At 35.9% G+C, this 22,002-nt stretch overlaps 1 protein-coding gene across 2 annotated transcripts in view; it reads right to left on the reverse strand.

The window, feature by feature from the left end:
• Positions 1-270: 270 nt before the first annotated feature.
• Positions 271-22,002, reverse strand: part of LOC105097406 (zinc finger protein 883) — a 31,297-nt gene continuing 9,565 nt past the window's right edge. Inside the window, exons 3-5 of one of the 2 annotated variants that reach the window (XR_010381890.1) lie at positions 15,823-16,305; positions 13,016-13,188; positions 4,179-4,262 (exon numbers count right to left, since the gene is read on the reverse strand). Coding sequence is in view for 1 of the 2 variants with exons in the window: in XM_064487914.1 (XP_064343984.1) it covers positions 2,329-4,262; positions 15,823-15,859 (1,971 nt within the window). In the remaining variant the exon portion in view is untranslated. Of the gene's footprint in view, positions 4,263-13,015; positions 13,189-15,822; positions 16,306-22,002 lie in introns of both variants that reach the window. The other variant, XM_064487914.1, reaches the window with a different exon arrangement.

Here is a 22,002-nt window from a genome sequence, read left to right on the forward strand (position 1 = left end):
GCCAGGAGGGAGAAGGAAGTCCCAGGAGGGACTGGGAAAGGGAGTGAAGAACGCTTCTGCGTAACAGGTATGTTGTCTATCTTTACTGTAGGAGAGAGTGCATGTGATTATACTCTTATTAAACTCATTAAATTCACGACTAAAGTAGGGTATATATTACCATGTTTAAATTATATCTCAAAATTCTTTTTTAAAAAATTAAACCTTATTGCTTTAATACTGAAACTCTGAAAAAATTTTAAATGATAAACAGAAAAATGGACAATATTGTTATAGTTACATAGTCATATATTATGTTTTATTAAAATAAATCAACTAAAGCAAAATATATCAACATGTACAAATATCAAAACCACACATCTGAAGACAAAAGCAAGTTGCAGAACAGGTACCCACTGATATACTTGCAAAACAATGTTATTACACACACATACACAAAATAACTTATGTGTATTATTGTAGAGGTAATGAGACATGTTGAAGATGGTAGCAGTTACAGGATATAAAATGGGTTTGAGGACAGTATGCAGATGCATCAACTCTTCTTGTAATACTTTACTTCCAACCTGCAACGGGTACACTCATTGGTTATATCTGACTCAAAATTGGACATATGTATGAAATATTTCACTACAACTATACCAAGTTTCCCTCCCCTAAAAGGGTGGGCTGTAATTGGGTCAACAGACTTAGCTTCAAGAAGGAAGCTATGAAAAGCTTCCTGTAAATCTGAATTGGAGCATTGAGGTCACATGTCCTAGAGTATTCCAGGCAGTATTCTAGCTTCATTCACACACTCAGCTTTCCAGTTACTGAACCTAAGGAGAGGAGACAGATGCAGCCTCAAAGCTGCCCCTGGTGTTTGTTCTGATGGGATCTAGTCTACGCTGAGATTCCCTAGAGGTCGGCCCCAGGATGAACCAGACCATTAGGCACTACAGTCATCCCTCAGTATCTGCTAGGGATTGGCTCAAGGACACCCCCTCAAATACCAAAATCAGCTGATGCTCAAGTCCCTTACAGCGGGCCCTCCGTATCCTTGGGTTCTGCATTGAGAATTCAATCAACCATGGAACCACAGATAGGAAGATACAGATATGCAGAACTGACTGTGTTTGCAGGGGTGACAGCACAGCCGTGATGAAAACTCACTAAAAACATGTGATGGCTCATAAAGGGGAGGGCCATGGGCTGACATGCATTTCTCTAAAAGTGGAATCAGAAACTGAGATTATTCAACATATTTGTGCTTTTAAAAAGTCCATATTCCACATATTATTCCTTCATATTCCACAGTTAATATTTTCATGTCTATTTTCAGTTTTATTTCTATTTAAAAAATTGAAAGCAGTGCAAAACATAACTTTTAGAATAACATCATATCTAAAGGAAAATTTCTGTCCATACTTCCTAAATGGACAGACTTCCTCCAATACAATCTTCAGATATAATAAAGTCTGAATTTTGTTAAAGCCTTCACATTCAAAACATTTTGAAGACCTCATCTAACATCAATTGTCTTATTCAGTAAAATGGCATTTCTTGATATAAGCTCAACTATACTTGCTGTATTCTTTGCATAGCTTCCCTGTTATTCCCTGACATACAATGAGTACAACTTGTGTATGAAGGTCTCAAAAAATACAAGTTATTGACAGTTTTTCCCAAGTATAGTTTATCTGATTGTTAGCAATGGCCAAGCTCTGGAAGAACACTTTCCTACATCCATTTGATTCACAGAATTATCCCCTACAAAATTATTTGTTTGATAAGCCCTAACTTATATTTTCCCACACTTCCTAAATACATTAATAAAGTTTTTTCTACATGTATTCATTTTTAGTTGTCTTACTAATATTTTCAGACATTCATTATATTCATAATAATTTCCTCTATGGGTACTCTTTATTTACTCTAGAATATCACTTAGGGTGAAAAATTTGCCACTTTACATTCATAGAGGGTAACATCCTGTGTGACTTCTCCACACTATTTTGAGGTATGAATCACTAAATATTTTTCTCACTGCTATAAGATTTCTTCCCCTGAGTATAATTTTGAATGGACTGTGGGAACTGATTTCTTAGAGGTTTTCCCACAGTGAATACATTCATAGGGTTTCTGCTTTATGTGTCTTCTCTGATGTACTTTGAGACCTGAGTTGCAACTGAAGGTTTTCTCACAATGATTACATTCATAGGGTTTCTCTCCTGTGTGTGTTCTCTGATGTTTAGTGAGATCTGACTTATGACAGAAGGGCTTCCCACATTCATTACACTTACAAGGTTTTTCCCCTGTGTGTATTCTCTGATGTACAGTGAGGACTGATTACTCAGAGAAAGATTTCCCACACTCACTACATTCATAGGGCTTCTCCCCTGTGTGAGTTCTCTGATGTGATCTAAGGACTGAATTGCAAGTGAAGGTTTTCCCACACTGATCACAGTGATAAGACTTTTCCCCTCTGTGTGCCCTCTTATGTACTGTATAGTCTGACCTATGGCAGAAGGTTTTCCCACATTTTTTACACACATAGGGTTTCTCCCCTGTGTGAGTTCTCTGGTGTACTGTAAGATAGGAATTCCTAGAGAAAAATTTCCCACATTCTGTACATTCATAGGGTTTCTCACCTGTGTGAGTTCTTTGGTGTTTAGTGAGATCTGACTTATTGTAGAAGGTTTTCCCACATTCATTACATTCATAAGGTTTTTCCCCTGTGTGTATTCTCTGATGCACCGTGAGGACTGAGTTCTCAGAGAAAGATTTTCCACACTCATTACATTCATAGGGTTTCTCCTTTGTGTGGGTTCTCTGATGTACTTTTAGGCCTGAGTTGCGACTAAAGGTTTTCCCACACTGATTACATTTATAGGGTTTCCCCCCTATGTGAGTTTTCTGGTGTTTACTGACATCTGGCTTGTGACAGAAGGTTTTCCCACATACTTTACATTCATAGGGTTTCTCACCTGTGTGAGTTCTCTGATGTATTGTAAGGTATGAATTCCTGGAAAAGAACTTCCCACATTGATTACACTCATAGGGTTTCTTGCCTGTGTGTGTTTTCTGATGTATTGTGAGAACTGAGTTGCTTATAAAGGTTTTTCCACATTGATTACATTCATAAGGTTTCTCCCCTGTGTGAATTCTCTGGTGTACTGTAAGATATGACTTATGGTAGAAGCTTTTCCCACATTGACTACATTCATAGGGTTTCTCTCCTGTGTGAGTTCTCTGATGAATTATGAGGTGTGAATTCCTAGAGTAGGATTTCCCACATTCATTGCATTTATAGGGTTTCTCTCCTGTGTGTATCCTCTGATGTAAATTGAGAAGGGATTTCCTAGAGAAGCATTTCCCACATTCATTACATTCATAAGGTTTCTCTCCTGTATGTGTTCTCTGATGTCTGGTGAGTTTTGACTTTTTGCAGAATGCTTTTCCACATTCATTACGTTCACAGGCTTTGTCTCCTATGCATGTTCTCTGAGTTACACTAAGAATTGACTTCTCCCAGAAAGGTCCCCTCAAGTTGCTACATTCAAATGTTCTGTTTCCTGCATTAGGAAAGGTTGATCTGCTGAAATTATCCACTCCTTCAATACAATCATAATCTTTCACCTTCAAATGAATTCTACATTTCAAAAGAGATAATGTCTCAAAGATTTTACCATATTCATTAAACTTATAAAGATTTTCTCTTTGTTGTGCCATCTTATTGGCCATGAGAGTTGAATAATTACAGAATGTTTTATCACATTCATTATGTTCACAAGGACTCTGTCCTATGTGAGTGTATTTATATGTGATGAAAACTGTCTTCTCATGGAAATCTTTCCCATTTTCTTTGTATTCAAAAGATTGTTCTACATTTTTAATTTTCTGACATGGAATGAAGTCTTCATTATGACTGAGGTACTTTCCATTTTGAATGAATTCGTAAGGTTTCTCTCCCATATGAATTCTTTCATGATTAACATGAAGAAACCATTTTCCATATGCATTGAGGTATCCATCAGACTTGCTTCTTACATAGTTTTCCTCAATAATAAATTCTGAACTGTATTTCAAACTCATACCACTAGTGTCACATTTACAGGGTATTTTTATGGGAGGAACTGGGTCTGGGCTAAAGTTTAACACTCTTCCTAATACATTACCTTTCTCTATAGCCAGTGTTTTGTTGCTGATAAATGGAGCTTGCCAGAAATGTCTGTCTTGGATTTCTTGACTCTGCTCTAGTTGGTAATAAATTTTGCAGACTTCTAAAAATAAGAAAAAAACTGTAAGTTATGAATTTTATTACATAATATGATGAACTTATATACAAATGCCTTTTTGTATGGCTGACTTAGTTTCTTGAAAAAAGAATAATCCAAAATGTTCATATCCCCCATCATTTTGGCTTAGAAAAAACAAAGCCAGAAAGAGGAGATAGAAACTTAGAATACACATGTCTACATTTGGCAATTTATAAATATATACTTCAAGACTTAATATAGAGGTTAGAAATAAATTCAAAGCACAGAGAATAAAGAAAAATAGATTTTGAAAAAAAAAAAAGACTGATCCAGGGATGGGAAATGCAGAGAACCAGAGAGGGAATAAAGATTAGTAGATAAGAGCACCCTAGAGAAATATCAGAGGAATGATCTGATCTTTTGAAGGAAACAGATGAGACTTTACATAATTTTCTTATACTTAAAATACTGCAGATAAATCTCTATGGTTTACATGTTTCCACTTCAATTCTCCTCTTTCAAAAATTATTTTTATTTTCTGTTATATATTGTTAATTTATTATACTGTTAATACCAAATTAAATATCTGGGAAAGTACAGATTTGTTCATGATTAAGGAGTCCTGTAGCCTGCTTTCTAATTCTCCCTCTACCCACGTGACTTAAAAAGAATACAAATGTCTACCAGGGAATGGAAAATCAAAGAGACAAGGAAGATTGCCAGAGGGCCACATCCATTTGTTGCTTTTAGTTTGGGTATATTCAGCTTATTCTCTCAGAGTTTCTGCAAAAGTGAACCTATCCTATCATCAAATGCTAACTTCTCATCTTAAATTTGCTCTGACACAGTATTAATAAATTTTTGCTTTTACACCAGGATTTTCACATTTCTGGGGTTTATTTATATTTAAAACCATGGACATTTATATTTAAAAATATTCATTGACACTTATATTTATTTACCCTAAGAACTGTCAACTAGACTTCATCTTGTTATCTTCCTTTCCAGATTACGCAATATAACAAAAATGATGACTTTGTTAAAAAACCTGTCCAGAGCCCACTGTCTCCAAGCACCATGAGACAAAATAGACTGAAGTTACAATTCTGGAGAAAGATAAAAACACTTTTTACCAATTACATTCATACTGTATCCATGCTATCACTCCAAAAGTCCATAATAAATGTCTTCTTTCTAGGAATGTCAGACTGTTAATTTGCCATAAATTGTTCAAGTCCAATCAAGACTTTCACTAAGCTGGCTTACATTCCTCATTTTGGCTTTGCCCAGAACTTAAACATTAAACATCAGGGAAATGACACTGTCCAAATAAGTCTTTATAAACATCTCTACAATTTCAAGTTCTATTCACACTGAAATTTAAAATTTACATTCTATACATCTCATTCTATCACAACATTGAACAATACTCCTTTGTAACATAAACACCCTCTACTTACTGTGGAAATTTAAAATACCCAACTTTTTTTTTCTTCCTTTTCCAACTATAACCTATGATCCTGTAAGTGTTTATCTTTGATTTCCTCTGAATACCCTGAGTGGACACGGAATTACTGGTCCTTAACAAGTGATGTGCTTTTTCAAAATACACATCTCAACTTTTATTCAAGCCTATAATTTCTGAACAAGAATCTAGAGGTTTATAACCCAAAATGTGCATTTAGAAGTTAATTCCTTGTAGTGTTTTCTGAATGAATCCAAAAAAGGCCCACTCACTCATCAAATCCCAATTAAGAAATGATCCAATATCCATTATAAGTTACATAACAAAATAAGATATACCCTCTTTGGAGATATAACCTCTTTGGAGAAAGCATAATATAGATAAGAAAGCAGACTCATTAATATCCACACTCTATCAGAATCAATAATCAGAATCTATAGCAGATAATGTAAATTAAAACAAGCAAGAAGCATTTCACAAAAGCTGTGGAACTTGAGCTTAAATTAAAATGTATCAAAAAATTTTTACTTCAAAAGATAAAAATAAAAAATGAAAATAAAATGAATACATGTTGCAACATGTATACACAGATAAAAGTTAATGGGAAATATCAAGACTTGTTGAAAATATTTCTTAAAAATAATAAATGCCTACTAAATCTACGATTTTTATTATGAAAATGATGCACAAATATTTCATTGATGGGCATCTTACCAGTATTTAAAACAATTCATTTCAAAGCACTGTTAAAAAGCACATAAATACATACTTTCAAGCCTTCTCTTTTATAAATTCTAATCTGATTTTTAATGGATATATTTCCCATTCTGTTTCATGAATGGTAAAGCCAAGATCTAACGCACAAAGACAAGGGAACAGAAAACACTAAGTATCTAAATAAAAATCAGTGGAGAGTCACCTTAAGGCAAGCACTGAGCATAAAAAAATCAATAATTAGTACAGGCTCCTATACAGTGGAATAACATCCCATTTGGATCACTAACCAAAAGGGGCTTAGTTATTAAACAAAATGTTAACACTGAGTTTATATCAGATTAGACCAAATTTTTTGGGAGGGGCATCTCAACAAATAAACCTTAATCCTAACCTCAGGATCATAGTACATAGTAGAGGGAATACCGGAAGTGGAAGCATACAGCTATAATATATTGCAGGATGTAATACACATAGAAAAGAGAAATAAAGGACTATGAGAGTGGAAACAGGTAGAGAATAATTTTTTGAGGGGATCTATGAAGACTTTTTAGAGGAAAGGGTAGAGATTTTTGGTTTTTTGTTCTGCGCTTAGGACGTAAAAATTATAAAAACAGAGTTTTTAGTAGTATATTTTGAAATGAATAAGAAAATCAAATGGAATGGCAGAATATATAGCTCTCTCCTGAATGGCATAGGAAGACACGTTAATCATTTTTATCATGGTAAATAATGTACTATACGAGTCTGCTGAACAAATGTTGCACTGTGACTAACTTAGTCAATATATGGGAGGGAATAACTTCCAAATTATGAGTTCAGGTATTTTTCATCTTATAAATATTATTTGTTTTGTGAAAATAAGTTAATTTTGAGCACAGTGCTCTTTTTTTCCTCAAAAAATTATTTATGGAAATATATTATTTTTCTCTTTTGGCTCAGATATTAGATAAAAATCAAGAAACAATCTAAAATGAAGAGTAAAAAACAAAACCCCAAAATTTACATCATCATCATCATCATCATCATCGTCGTCGTCATCATAATAATGATAATAAAAACAGGAAAAATAACAAACCATTACCATGATCTAGCAGTCTCCATATACTTTTCATGTATTTACTCACAAGAATCACTAAACACATAGGAATTAAACATAGAGTTGTAGGGAAGGAAAGCATATATATGGGTGATACTTAGGAAAGATTCAGTAGGAGTTTAGCACCCCCAGTTTTGTGCCACAGAAATGAGATGAAGCCACATTTAAAGGGTCATTAAAAGAGAAAAACTTAACTGTTGTATATTACTATTGGGAAAAAAATAGAACTCAGGTTACAAATATGATAAATTAGATGCTTTGGGTTGGGGGAAGAGTCTAATTTCATTTAGGAATTAGAACAATCAAAAGAGGAAACACTATGGCTAGTGTTTTCAGTATTATCAGTGGAAAGTGAGAAGATAAGAATATTTTTTACGCACTTTTACAAAAGTATAACACTAACAGTGATCTAATATCAGAAAGAAGGACAGAGAGAAAAGTTAAATGATGGCTATAGTTGTCAGCTGTAAGAGTAGAAGGCTATAGAACCTAGTAAATGTGGATAAGTAGGGAAGATTGTGATTTGTTAATGACGATTTTAACATCAGTTCTTGCCACATTGGGAGGAAATCAGAATATCCTGTTAGAGATGCCCTGCAAAGAAAAAATACTGAATAACTGAATGAGCAAAGGAAGTGAAGATATAAATATGGAGTCACTGAAACCTAAAGTCTTGGAGCAAAATTTTATTTTATTTTTTGAGGATCCAATTTGACTATCTGATTTTTAACTGGTAAATTTAGTCCTTTTACATTTATGGTGATTACTAAGATATATCAAGTTGTCTCCTACATTTTACTTGGTGCTTTGTATTTGTCACAGCTTTACTACTATATCCATTGCACTCTTCTTCCTTCATTTTGGACTAATTTGGGTATTTTGTTATCTTTTCCATTTTCTCCTCTTTAAAACTTTGGAGGTTATACACACATTTCTCCACTTTAGGTGGCTGTTCATTTCATTTGTTATCATGAATATTTAACCTAGCATTTGAAGTGATTCTGTATCTTGAATCTCTTTTTCTGAATAACAGAAGAATTAAATACAATTTGATCACCTCCCAAGTCAATTATGCAATTATGTTTAGCATATCATAGTGTCTTTTTCAGCCCTACAAATTAGGTTCATAATTATTTTATCCACATATTGTTTAGAATTACCCATATGTTTCCTAATTTCTTATCACTTACCACTCCTTCTCTCATCTCAAGCATTCTTTTGGGTTTCATTTTCTTTCTTCCTGTAGTATCTCTATTAGAATTTTACTAACAAAGTTATACAGTAACAATATTGCTTCTATAACTTACTTCAGGATCAGTTCAAATTTAATGATACACTCTGACAGAGACTCTTTCCTTAACCAAATTTTATATAAGCTCTTCTGAGACCTATTCTTGGCCAGACCTCAACCTTGGCCTTTCATGACTGTCCTTGCTGAGCAGTTTTGGCAAGAATCCTTGTCAGTCTAGGGAGAATTTCCTCCCCCTTGATGTCTGATCAAGTTCCTCACGCCCCAACCTTGATGTATAAACCTGTGGCCTGCATTTAGCAAGCAACCTGTTAGGCCAGTTTAGTAAGAATCCCCCTACCCTTGATTGCTCTCTTAGTAATTTTCTATTCCGTGACCCCTTCACTCTGCTTGCTCACTACAAATCCCCAGCTGTCTCTGCTGTACTTGGAGTTGAGCTCAGTTTCACTGAAACTTTACCCCTCATTGCAACAGTTACTGAATAAAATCTATATTGCTTTAACTAGGCTTTATTTCTCTCTGACAACTCTGATTCTTTTTTAAAAAAAAAGTTTTCTGAGTTCATAGTTCTAATCTGACAAATATTTCTTGCTTCAATTGAGAAGTCTCTGGCAGCGTCTCATACTTTAGTAGGTAACTTGATTTTCTCTCTGGCTGCTGTTCAGATCCAGTGTTCTCCAATTATATTAATAGTTCTTAAGTATATATTTCTTTTTATTTATCCTGCTTGGTATGTGTTTTGTGTCCCACATATGTGATCTTATTGCATAATTTCTAGAAAATTCGAAGCAATCATTGTTTCATATATTGCTTCTCCATTTTTCTTTCTCTTTCCTGGTCCAATTATTCATGCTATATCTGTCTTCTTATTCCTACCCTAGATATCTTTGAATTTAGTGACTTATTTCCCTTCTCCTGTCACCTTTACTTGGACTATGTCATTTATTTTCTAGTAAAGTCTCTTCAGCTGCATCTAGTCTGCTATTTAATCTATTTTTTAGAACTTCAACTTATTTTTAGTTCTAAAAATTCGAATGGTTATTCAACAATCTGCCTACCCATACCCATTTAGACATTCTTCCTTACTGATTTTATTTCACCTTTTATTTCTTTGAATGAATGTTTTACACTTAACTGCCTAAAAAGCCATTTTCTTAACAGGTGTTGGAAAGTATATTTTGTCATTTCTGCTTAATCTCACAAATAATTTATTTCCTAGTTTTTTTAAGCTCGTGTTTTGTTGAACTTAGTGAGAATCTTAATGTCCTGAATTGGAAATGCTTTTCCTTAAGAGGACTTGTTTTCTTTTGCTTAAAGCAAGCTACCAATCTGAGATAAACTTAGCCAACAGTCTGGATCCCTTAGTGTGGGAGTATAGTGGGGTAAGGGTAGAAGACAAACACTCCATCCCTCCAGGAGGAGCAGATAATCATCTAGGGCCCAGGAAGCTTTACTGATACGAAAGTAGAAGTCTCTTACAACTGAAGAAAGGGGAGGTACACTGAGGAAGTCCCAGGCTCATACCCAAGACTGAAGCTGGATCAGAACAACAAAGACCACCCGACCCCAGCCACAATGTAGCACGGAGTAACAAGAGCAGCAGCCCACTGCTGAAGGAGGATCAAGAGATGGAAGATAAGCCTTCTCTAACACAACTCCTTGGGAAGACAGTTAAAGGCTGAAAATGGAGCACAAACACAGAAAATTCTCCTGACAAAAAAGATCCAAGAAATATGAATATCAAACACAGCTGCATATAAGTAACTGGAGTCCCAGAAAAGAAGGAAAAAAAAGATGAAAGCCATCAAACCACATATATGAGAAGCTGAGAAAACAACAAAAAAGAGAAATACAAACAAATAAAACAAAACAAGCTAAACCTAGAAACATTGTAGCCAAACAGCTGAAAACCAAAAATAAAAAGAAAATCTGGAAGGCAGCTAGAGGAACTAAAACATTAAATATAGAGGAACAAAGGACGGAGTAATAATGTGAGCCAGAGGACAATAGAGTGACTCCTTAAAGTAAGGAGAGAAAAAAGTGCCAATCCACAATTCTATACTCAGAGAAATTCTATATTCACAAATAAAGATGAAATAAAGGTCTTTTTAGGCAAAAAAAAAAAAAAAAAAAGGCTGAGAAAATTCACTGCCAAGAGACTTGTGTTACAAGGAATACTGAGAAAAAAATGTGACAATGAATATATATATGTTCACGTATAACTGAAAAATTGTGCTCCACACTGGAATTTGACACAGCATTGTAAAATGATTATAAATCAGTAAAAAATGTTAAAATAAAATAAAATAAAAGACAAAAAAAGAAATATTAAAGGAAGTATTGGAAGGACTAAGATACACAAAGAAATAAAGTGCTAGAATATGATTTTTTTAAAGGTAAGTAAAAGACTTTTCATCACTATAAAAGATGATTAGCTGCCTAAAGCAAAGATGTTAATCATGTATTGCAGGATTTCTAAGTAAAAATGTAAATCTAAGTAAAATGGCTAAACATCACACAGAGTGGGAGGGAGTAATAGAATTACATTGTTTTAAGACTGTAAGACAACATGGAAAATAGTAGTATTAGACTGTGATAAACTGAAGATGTATACTGTGTACCACAGGGCAACCACATAGTACATAAATTAAGATAGAGGTATTACTAGTAGTAAATAGTAGAGATAAAACAAAAAAATTCTCAATCCAAAAGAGCTTTTAAAAAAGAAAAAAAGGAGGGGGTAATAACAAATGGGATAAATAGGAAACAAGCAGCAAAATAATAAATTTGAATCCAAACATACAAAAATTATGTTAAATTTAAGTGGTCAAAATATTCCAATTAAAAAATAGAGGTTTTCATATTAGATAAAAAAGACCCAACCATATGCTATCTGTAAGAAATCCACTTTAGATATAAATAGGTTAAAAGGAGGGGAAAAGATATATGTGGAAACATTAATTAAAAGAAAGCTAGAGGAGCTATATTAATATCAAAGTAAACTTGAGAACGAAGACTACTATCCGGGATACAGAGATATTACATAATCATAAAGGGATCAATTCATCAAGAGGACATAAAGATCCTAATATTTTTGCAGCTAATAATTCTTCAAAATTCATAAAGCAAAAACCAACATAACTGAAAGGAGAAATAAATGCAAAATTACAGCTGGAGACTGCAATACTGCTCTCTCAATGTGTCACTGACAAAGCTTTTGAGGGTTATACCCCCGACCCCATTTTCCCATTAGCCATGTAGTTTTTAATTTATTTTGTATTGAGCAGTGTTTTTTTAGGAATGCACATGTCCTGTTATAACAGAACTCATTGCATTAGTATATTTCTTTCTTAATTTTTAGCCTCCCCTAATCAATCCATACAGCCTATCTCTGTTGCTCAGATTTGTAACTATTACATTCTGTTCTGTCATCTAATTCCTCTATTTCTTTAAAATTGGTCCTTCAGTTAAATTCAGAGAAAACCACCAATCTTTTTTATGTCTCTCCTGGTTATCTGATATGCATCCTCTAACAAAGGCTTCTGGGAACAAAGTTCTTGCCTACTCAAAGAATATTGGCTCTTTTTTGTTAAATATCTTTTTAATGGGGTATAAAATTCCTAATGTGACTTCATAAGGATTTTGTAGGAATTGCTCTGCTGACTTTTAGCAGCAAATTCTGCTGTGGAAAAGTCTGAAGCTAGCTGGACTTTTTCTTATACTGACTGGCTGTCAAACTGATTCTTTGTTTTTGAAATCTATTAACCATGTTAGCATATATCATAATGTTGACAATTTTAGGTCCATATACCCTGATTGAGGATTTGCTCTTTTATGCAGACTAAACTGTATCTTTCCCCACCAAGTGTTCTTAGAATATTTTAAATACTTGCTCTATTCCTTTGACTTTCTATTTTGGGGAATGAATTGTATTTATGAAATACATATGGAATCTTTTTATTCTTTTTTATGTACTTCAAATTTTATTTATTTCCGTGTCTTCTTGCTCATTTTTTTCATTTCTTTCTGAATGTAATTTTGGCAGTACCTATTCTTCCTTAAGATTCCTCCGATTTGTTTACTTAACTGTGATTTTATTTTCTGTTCCAATTGTTTTCTGAGTTTGACATCCTACAATTCATTTTCTAGCTTATGAACATCTTTCTTGAATCCTTTTGTCACAGAAGTAATCAAATCAATTAGTTCTCCTTTCTGAAATTCATGGTTTAATATCTGGTCACAGTACTTACGTAATTTATAACTGCTTCAGTCAGATGACAACTCAATTGCCTACTACTTCTTTTCTGATCTTCTCCACCCCTTTTTTCTTGCAATAGTTTGTATGCATTTGTGCTGATTCCTTTTTGATTACTTGGCTTCAAAGGACACGAGTTTTTAAGAACAGCTCACTGCATGAGGTTTACTGGGGAGAGGGAATAGAGATGTATCTTAGATTAAAAGGATAATTCCCTATGAACATGTGTTGTGCACATGTACCAGACTCAGTCTATAGATCAACCTAGATCTGCCTTCCTTTCTCAACCAAGTAGCCTTACAGGGCTTGCTCTGTTGGTAACCATGGAGTCAGGTGCTGGGGTTGGCACCAGTGCAGATGCCGACCAAGATGCTTGTGCTGACTTCACTGCACAAGTAGCTGAACTTGGGCCCTGAAGGCGCTGGCTTCCCCAGCAGCTACCTAGAGAGGTAATGTAATCCAGAGATGAGATGGAGTTAAAACTCTACAGACCAGTCTTATCTAATGAGAGAGAGGAACAAGAAGACAGCAGATACATCAGTTCCCCTCCCACCTTTCTGACTGTTTCTTCCAGGACATGGTGGTTCACATGAACACTATGAAAATACCCCGCTGACTGAGCAATCAAATGTGCTTATTACAGACCCATAGCTAATTGCCTCATTGTGTTCCCTTCCTCATAACCAGACTCACTCCCTGCGTCTTCTCATTTTTGTAGGAGGTCTGCACATCCTGACCAACTGTTATCAAGAAAGTCTTTGCTTTAAATTCTGTGTTCTAGGATTACCCACTAAAGTAGCATGTAAGTTTATTTCCCCACATATATGCCTCTGTGAGGTCCCCCCCTCAACAAATGGAAAGTCTCCCTTTGCTTGTTGTCACAGAAAGAGTGCTATTGAAAAGTATGGCTTGTGTGTCTGCTTCCACACTTAGCCCTACTATGTTTGCTTTGCAGAACCAAACTGTATTCAAAGCTCCAGCTATCCTGTGCCCAATATTGTGGTTATATGAACACTTAGGTCTCACATCTCAGAGTATGTAATTTGTACCTGAAGAGGACTTTGCCAGTTCCTCTGAACATCAGAAGTGCTTTTCTTTTTTGTTTCTTTTAATTTTATTTTATTGAGTTATAAAAAATGCTTTTGTTTTATAACCATCTGCTGATACATATACTCCTGCTTGATTTTTTTTTCAGTAATGTTGCAGCTTTTACACTTGTACTGATTTGGGATCTTGGATATTCTCTAGTGTTAAAAAATGGAGTTTGTATTACTCGTTTTCCTTAATGTTTCTTGATGATTTGCAGGCAGAGATAGAGAAAACGCTGACTTCACACATTCTTTTTCAAAGAAGTTCACTCTGTCTTTTAAACACTGTCTTCACTTGGCTTCAGAACACTACATTCTCTTTGTTTCCCCCTAATCTCCAGACTCCTGCTTCCCTTTTTTCTGGCGAGTCATGTCATTTTCATGGCTTCTGTAAGCTAGTGTCCCAGCGTACAGCCTTCAGACCTCTGTGCACTCCTACTCCTAGGGAGAGATGTTATCTAACCTCTTAGCTTTAAACGCTAAATTTTAAAATTTTAAATACGGCCATAGCTGATAATTTCCACACAAATATCTCAACCTGGATCCTCCCCTAATCTACCTTTGCTTATATATCCAAATGCTCATTCTTAAGTAAACTGGGCTATTTTACAATCATCTGAAGCTTGGTATGTGCAGTTTAAACTAATAACTCCTCCTAAACTGCTTCCCTTCCATTTTCCCAGTCTTAGCAATTGGTGCCCACTCATCCAATTGCTTCGAATGAAGTAACTGGGGTCATTCTTGAAAGTAATTGGAGTTTCTTTCTCTCACATTCCTTATCCATTTCAATAGCAAATCTTATAGGCCCCACCTTCAAAATATATAGAGAAGCCAATCACTTTTATTCTTCCTCACCATTTCCAACCAAGGGGAAGCTCTCATCACATTTCCATAGATTGAAATATGGTCCTGACTGTTGTTCCTGCTTTCAGCCCTCTGCCCCTAACAGTATTTTCTTTGCCCAACAGCCAGAAAGATCAGTTTAAAAGATGTATCAGTGTCTTTTGCTTACTAGCTAAAATTATACCAATGGCTTCTGATTTCACTTAGAATAAAATCAAAATCCTTATCATGGCCGAAATGGCCCTACATAATTTGAGCTCCTGTCACTTCTACAATGCCAACTCTTACTACTCTTCACTCACTCCTTTCCCTAAACCCATGAAGATATTTGTCAAAAACACTAAGTAAAAAAGTAAATACATAAAAATGAAAAAATTAAAAAACACTAAGTGCATCCCTGCTTTGATGGACTGCCATCAAGACTCCCCATGGTTCTCACCCCCATTTTATTCAAGTTGATATCATCAAAAGGCCTTCCTGACCTCCTTTTCAAAGTATAACACTCCATCATTCTTAACTTTCTTTAATTTCCTTCTATTTATTGGCATATTATGTGTGTGTGTGTGTGTGTGTGTGTGTGTGTGTACATATATGTGTGTGTGTATGTATGTGTGTGTGTGTGTGTGTGTGTGTGTGTGTGTGTGTATGATATTGTTTGTTTCTTATCTTTCTCTCCCTATCAGAATGTAAGCTCTCTGAGGTCAGGGACAAAATTTAGTTCACTGATGTATTTCCAGCATCTAAAACTTGAATGACACACATAGGTGCTCAATATTTGTTGAATGAAAAAAAATGAACTTATGAGCAGCACTTAAGAAAAAGAATTCATACCTGTCACCGGTGTCCATCTGTTTAATTCACCCTAACTCACCTGGGTAGTCCTGGCTTGGGGACTCTTTCTCTAACATCCATGGCTGCTCTCCTTGCTCCAACTTGAAGATCAGCTCTGGTTTAGAGATGCAATATCCTGTGAATGGGAAATGACACAGGACTTGGGCTAGTCTCAAGGGCTTTAGGGCTTCTGAGGAAAACAGAAAATGAAGCTTCAGGGACCAATTTCAATCTTTTATTGGGGGGAAAAAACATTCTTCATGATGTCTGAACAGTTCTGCTTATCACCCTGAATCTCAAGCCTGAAAAAGCATTAAATTCAAAAAAGCCCCCACAGGTTTCAGCAACCAAGAATGGACGTGCAAAGTAGGAGTCTACATGGAAAACAATCCCTATCCACTGAGATGAGATGACTGTAGTTCTCCAGCATCACATCCCTGTACAGGGTCCTCTGAGCAGGGTCCAGCTGCTGCCACTCCTCCTGGGTGAAGCCCACAGTCACATCCTCAAATGATAAGGATCCCTGAAATAGCACATTTGTGCTCAAATTTAAGTAATCAGAATTGGAAGACATGGAAAAGCTGCATGAGAATTGTTATGATGTTCACTTCTCAGAGTTAATCAGAAAATGTGTTTTGGGGTGTCTACTTTTACACTGTATTTGGATGGAGAGGGAGAAATCATAAAAGATATTTCCTACTACTGTAATAAGTTATTGGCATCCCACTGTGTGCCTACATGCCACAAAGAACTCTTCTACTTTGGGGGAATCCAATGATAAAGCAATGTTACTGTTACCAAGGAGCATATAATCTGAAAAACAGACAAACATACAAGCGTAGAACTACAATCAGGTGTTACTGTAGTGAAAAGATTTGCAAGGTTGATTGAGGAGGCGACAAAAGTTCTATTCCTGCTGTTAGGATGAGTTTCACTGATGTCAAATTCTGAGTTGTTAAAACATTAGAGTAACATACATGAACTTGGGGCAATGGCATAACCATGGATACATCTAAAACATGTAGTTAAATGAATAACAATTAGCACATAGGAGAGTACCATTTAGGACTATGATAAGACAAAGAGCTATAAAGGTGTTTGGGGAATTACTTCTTGAATAAATTTGGACATAACTCCTGCAGAACAGGGGTGTCCAAAATATTTGGTTACTCTTCCATCTGGGAAACCTTTTTATTTATAAACTGTAAACTTACAGTGTCAATCTATACATAAGATTTCATTCTTTTTTTAGAGTAAAATAAATGTAGGTAGACATCTGAATATTTTTTCCCATAATTGAATAGACTGTCTCAAACAGTCTTCACAAGAGTAGATTCCAGCCCAAGAAACCACTTTTTTGTTCATCTATAAGAAGCAACTCTTCAGCTGTTAAAGTTTTATCATGAGATTAGAGTAATTCAGTCACATCTTCAGGCTCCACTTCTAATTCTAGTTCTCTTGCTATTTCCACTACACCTACAATTACTTCCTCCACTGAAGTCTTGAATTCCTCAAAGTCACCCCATGGGGGTTGAAATCAACTTCTTCAAATGCCTGTTACTGTTGATATGTAGACCTCTTTCCATGAATCATGAACATTCCTAATGGTTTCTAGAATGGTGACTCCTTTCCAGAAGGTTTTTAATTTATTTTGCCCAGATCCATCAGACGAATCACTATCTATGGCAGCTACAGCCTTATGAAATGTATTTCTTAAATAATATGACCAGAACATCAAAATTACTCCATCCATGTGCTACAGAATGGATGTTGTCTTAGCAGGCATGAAAACAGTATTAATCCCACTGTACATCTCCATCAGAGCTCTTGGGTGACTAGGTGCATTGTCATCGAGCAGTAATATTTTTAAGAAATATCTTTTTCTGAGCAGTAGGTCTCAATAGTGGGTTTAAAATATTCAGCAAACCATGTTGTAAACAGATGTGCGGTTAACCAGGCTTTGTTGTTCCATTTATAAAGCACAGGCAGAGTAGATTTAGCATAATTCTAAAAGACCCTAGGATTTTTGTAATGGTAAATGAACACTGGCTTCAACTTAAGAGTCACCAGCTGCATTAGCCCCTAACAAGAGAGTCAGCCTGCCCCTTGAAGCTTTGAAGCCAGGCATTGACTTCTCTCTAGCCATGAAAGTCCCAGATGGCATCTTTTTCCAATATAAGGCTGTACTGTCTATACTGAAAATCATTGTTCAGTGTAGCCAACTTCACTAATTACGTTAACCAGATCTTCCAGATATCTTGCTGCAGCTTCTACATCAGACTTGCTGCTTCACTTTGCGCTCTGACGTTAGAGAGACAGCTTCTTTCCCTAAACCTCATGAACCAGCCTCTACCACCTGCAAACTTTTCTTCTGCAGCTTTCCTTGCCAATTTCAGCTGTCACAGAATTGAAGAAAAGAGAATTAGGGCCTTGCTCTGGGTTAGGTTTTGATTTAAGGGAATGCTGTAGCTGGTTTCACCTTCCATCCAGACCACTAAAACTTTCTCCATATCAGAAACAAGGCTGTTTTGCTTTTTCATCATTTGTGTGATTACTGGAATAGCATTTCTCATTTCTCTCAAGAACTTTTCCTTTGCATTCACAACCTGACTAACTGGTGCAAGAAGCCTAGTTTTCTGTCTGTCTAGGCTTTCAACATGCTTTCTTCACTGTTTAATCATTTCTAGCTTTTGATTTTAAGTGAGAGATGGGAGGAGGGTACAGCTCAAGTGGTAGAGCACACACTTAGCATGCCCAAGGTCCTGAGTTCAATCCCCAGTACCTCCTCTAAGAATAATAAATAAATAAACCTAATTAACTCCCATCGCCAAAAAGAAAAAAATTTTTTTTTTAAATAATAAAGTGAGAGATGTGTGAATCTTCCTTTCACCTGAACACTTAGAGGCCCTTGTAGGGTTATTGATTTCAATGCTGTTGTGTCTTACAAAGTATGGAAGACCAAGGAGAGGGAAAGAGACTGGGGAACAGCTGGCCGGGTGGAGCAGTCAGAATACACACATTTGAGTTCACCGTCTTATATGGGTTACATAGTGCCCCAAAACAATTATAATAGTAACACCAAAGATCACTGATCACCATAGCAAATATTATAATAATGAAAAAGTTTGAAATATTGCAAAAAATTACCAAAAATATGACACAGAGACATGAAGTGAGCAAATGCTTTTGGAACAATGGTGCCAATAGACTCGATGTAGGGTTGCCACAAACCTTCAATCTGTAAAAAATGCGGTATCTGTGAAGTGTAATAAAGCACAACAGAACAAGGTGCACCTTTATTAGACATGATAATGAAAAATGGAAATGACAAATGTCTTTCAGTAAAAATATGGAAAACTAAAATGTGTTATGGGTTCATAATAAAATATTACATGGCATCAAAAAGAATAAAGTATTAATCAACTTGACTGATCCTAAGTGCAATATTAAATTTTTAAAAAGGAGCTGCAGTAACCCATGTACCAAATGAGATAACCTACATAATTCTAAGAAGCATATAAAACAAAATGTATACTCTTCCATGATACATGCATACATACGTTTGTCTACTTATACAAACAGAAAATGAAGTCAATAAATATATATAAACATATATATTTACATACATATATATATGTAAAAACATATATGAATAGTGAGTCAAGGATGAAAACCCTGGTGCGGTACACTGAATAACGGCCGTAAGATATTCACGTCCTAATCCCTGGAACAAGTGAATATTACTGTATATGGCAAAAGGGACTTTGTAAGTGTGATTAAGCTAAGAATTCTGAAAAGAGAGTATCCTGGGTTATCCAGGTGGATTCTAAGTGTAATCATAAGTGTCCTAATAACTAAAAAGGAGCCAGAGAGAGATACAACTACAAAAGAGAAGGCAGTGGAAAGACAGAGTAGAGACTGAAGTGATATGTCTTGAAAATGGAGGAAGGTACCACAACAGCTAAAAACAGCAAGGAAACACATTCTCCCATCAGAGAGCCCAGAGTACCAGCCCTGTCATCACCTTGATTTTAGCCTCGTAAGACTACCTTCAGACTTCTGACGTCTAGAACTACAGAGGATAAATTTGTGTTGGTTTAAACCACTAAGTTTGTGGTAGTTTGTTAGAGCTTTAATAGGAAACTAATATACAGTGGATACATTATTCATAAAGAGTCAAAAGATTCCAGGAAGAAGGTGTCGCTAGAGAGGTGGAAAGCCACCAGCAGAGGCTGTGCAGAAAAGCACAGACACTGGGGTCAAACGCTGCAGAGAGGTCAAGGAGCTCACACTCTAGAAAATATCACTGGTAACAGACTTTGATCAGGGAAACCAGGAAACCCCGGGCTGCATCTTTCTGCAGGAACACCAAAACACCATAGGAACCCTGGCAAGATCCATCAGAATCAACTTAAGCAGAACTCTGGAAAAAAGACAAAGGTCACAACAGCCAAGAAAATGAGACTGGGAACAGCCACTCCTGTAAGGAGGAGGAGGAGGTGATGGCCAAAAAAAAAAAAAAACCCAAAAAACAAAAAACAAAAAAACGAAAATGCAGCTGAACGCTGGCAGGAGGGATCTTGCTCAACCTCACCTACTCAGGCTGTATTAGTTTGCTACGGCTGCCATGACAAAGTATGCAGACTAAGTGGCTTGAACAACATGAATTTATCATCTCACAGTTCTGGAGGCTGGAAGTCCAAGATTAAGGTATCAGCAGGGTTGGTTCCTTCAGAGGGTTGTGACATATGAAGCTATTCAAGATCTCCCTCCTTGGCTTCCAGATGGCTGTCTTCCCCTGTGGCTCCACAATATATCCCCACTGTACGTAGCTCTATGTCCAAATTTTCCTTTTATAATGACACCAGGATTGGATTAGGGCCTAATCTAAAGACCTCACCTTAACTTGATTACCTCTTGTAAAGACCTGTAAAGACCCTTTCTCCAAATAAGGTCATATTCTGAGGTACTGGGGATTAGGACTTCAGCATATAAACTTTCAGGAGACAACTCACTCGTAACACTGTTTTAGCAGTGGTCTTGAAGATGGAATCCAATACTCTTGGTGTATTTCTGGTGCCAGAGACAGCAGAATAGAGCTGTTTTTCAAACAATTAGGGGGTTGTCTGTTTTAACCTAACTGGTGAACACCTGAAAAGACTAGATTAGAATGCTCACAACTCTCTGACATCAGAGAAATGACTGTATGAAGGGCATCTATTGAAAACATTCAAAGGCAAATGAACCAGCTGCTGCCACTGGGGCAAAGGATGTCAGCTGGAGCAAACAACAAATATGTTGAAAAAGTCTGTGAAGAAAAGTTGGGGAGTAAAACACTTTGGGGCTTTGAAAGGTTTCTATCTATTCCTGGAAATCTAGAAGACACACACATATCTAGGACAAGGCCCATGTTCAGGAAAGACCCAACAAGGTCCTAAGTGCTCACCTCTGGATGACCATTAAGCTAACCTCTACATAAGTAGGAAATAGGAGGGAGGGAGGAGTTGTAAACTGCCCAGTGTACTGTTGAAGGTGTCCCTAACACATGTAGACCCACAGTAAGGACTGGGAGATTTTTTATTTTGTTGGCCACAGGCATTTAAGGAAATCTCCGTTAAATCACCAGTTGACCGCTATAGCAAATAGAATAGAGATGTCAGTGATGACATGCAACAAAGAATAGAGATCTTACAAAAATAGTTTAGAAATTCACTAAACAAACAAACAAAAAACTACACCTCATGCAACAGTAACAACCCTGGGGTTTGGGGGAAAGATGGGATTTCTGAATTAACACATTATAATATTCAAAACGTCCAGTTTTCACCAAAATATTACAAGGCATCTAAATGAGAAAGTATAGCCCATTCACACACAAAAAAACAAAATTCACAGACACTTTCCCTGAGGAAGCTTAGTCTTTGGACTTACTAGATAAAGACTGTAAATCAGATTGTCTTAAGTAAGATAAAAGAGGTAAAGGAATTCATAGGGAGAAAAAAAAACCTAAAACCTAAAGGAAACCAGAAGAAAAACATTCCACCAAAGAGGGTATCAACAAAGAGGTAGGATGAATAAAAAGGAATCATATAGAAGTCCTGAAGTTTAAAAGTACAGAAACTGAAATGAAAAATTCAACAGAGGGTTCAACAGCATATGTGCACAGATGGAAAAAAAAAAAGAATCAGCAAACTAGAAGATAAGTAAATAGAAATTATAG

The sequence above is a fragment of the Camelus dromedarius genome, chromosome 8, assembly GCF_036321535.1.
Source record: "Camelus dromedarius isolate mCamDro1 chromosome 8, mCamDro1.pat, whole genome shotgun sequence".
In the NCBI taxonomy this organism is placed as follows: domain Eukaryota; kingdom Metazoa; phylum Chordata; class Mammalia; order Artiodactyla; family Camelidae; genus Camelus; species Camelus dromedarius.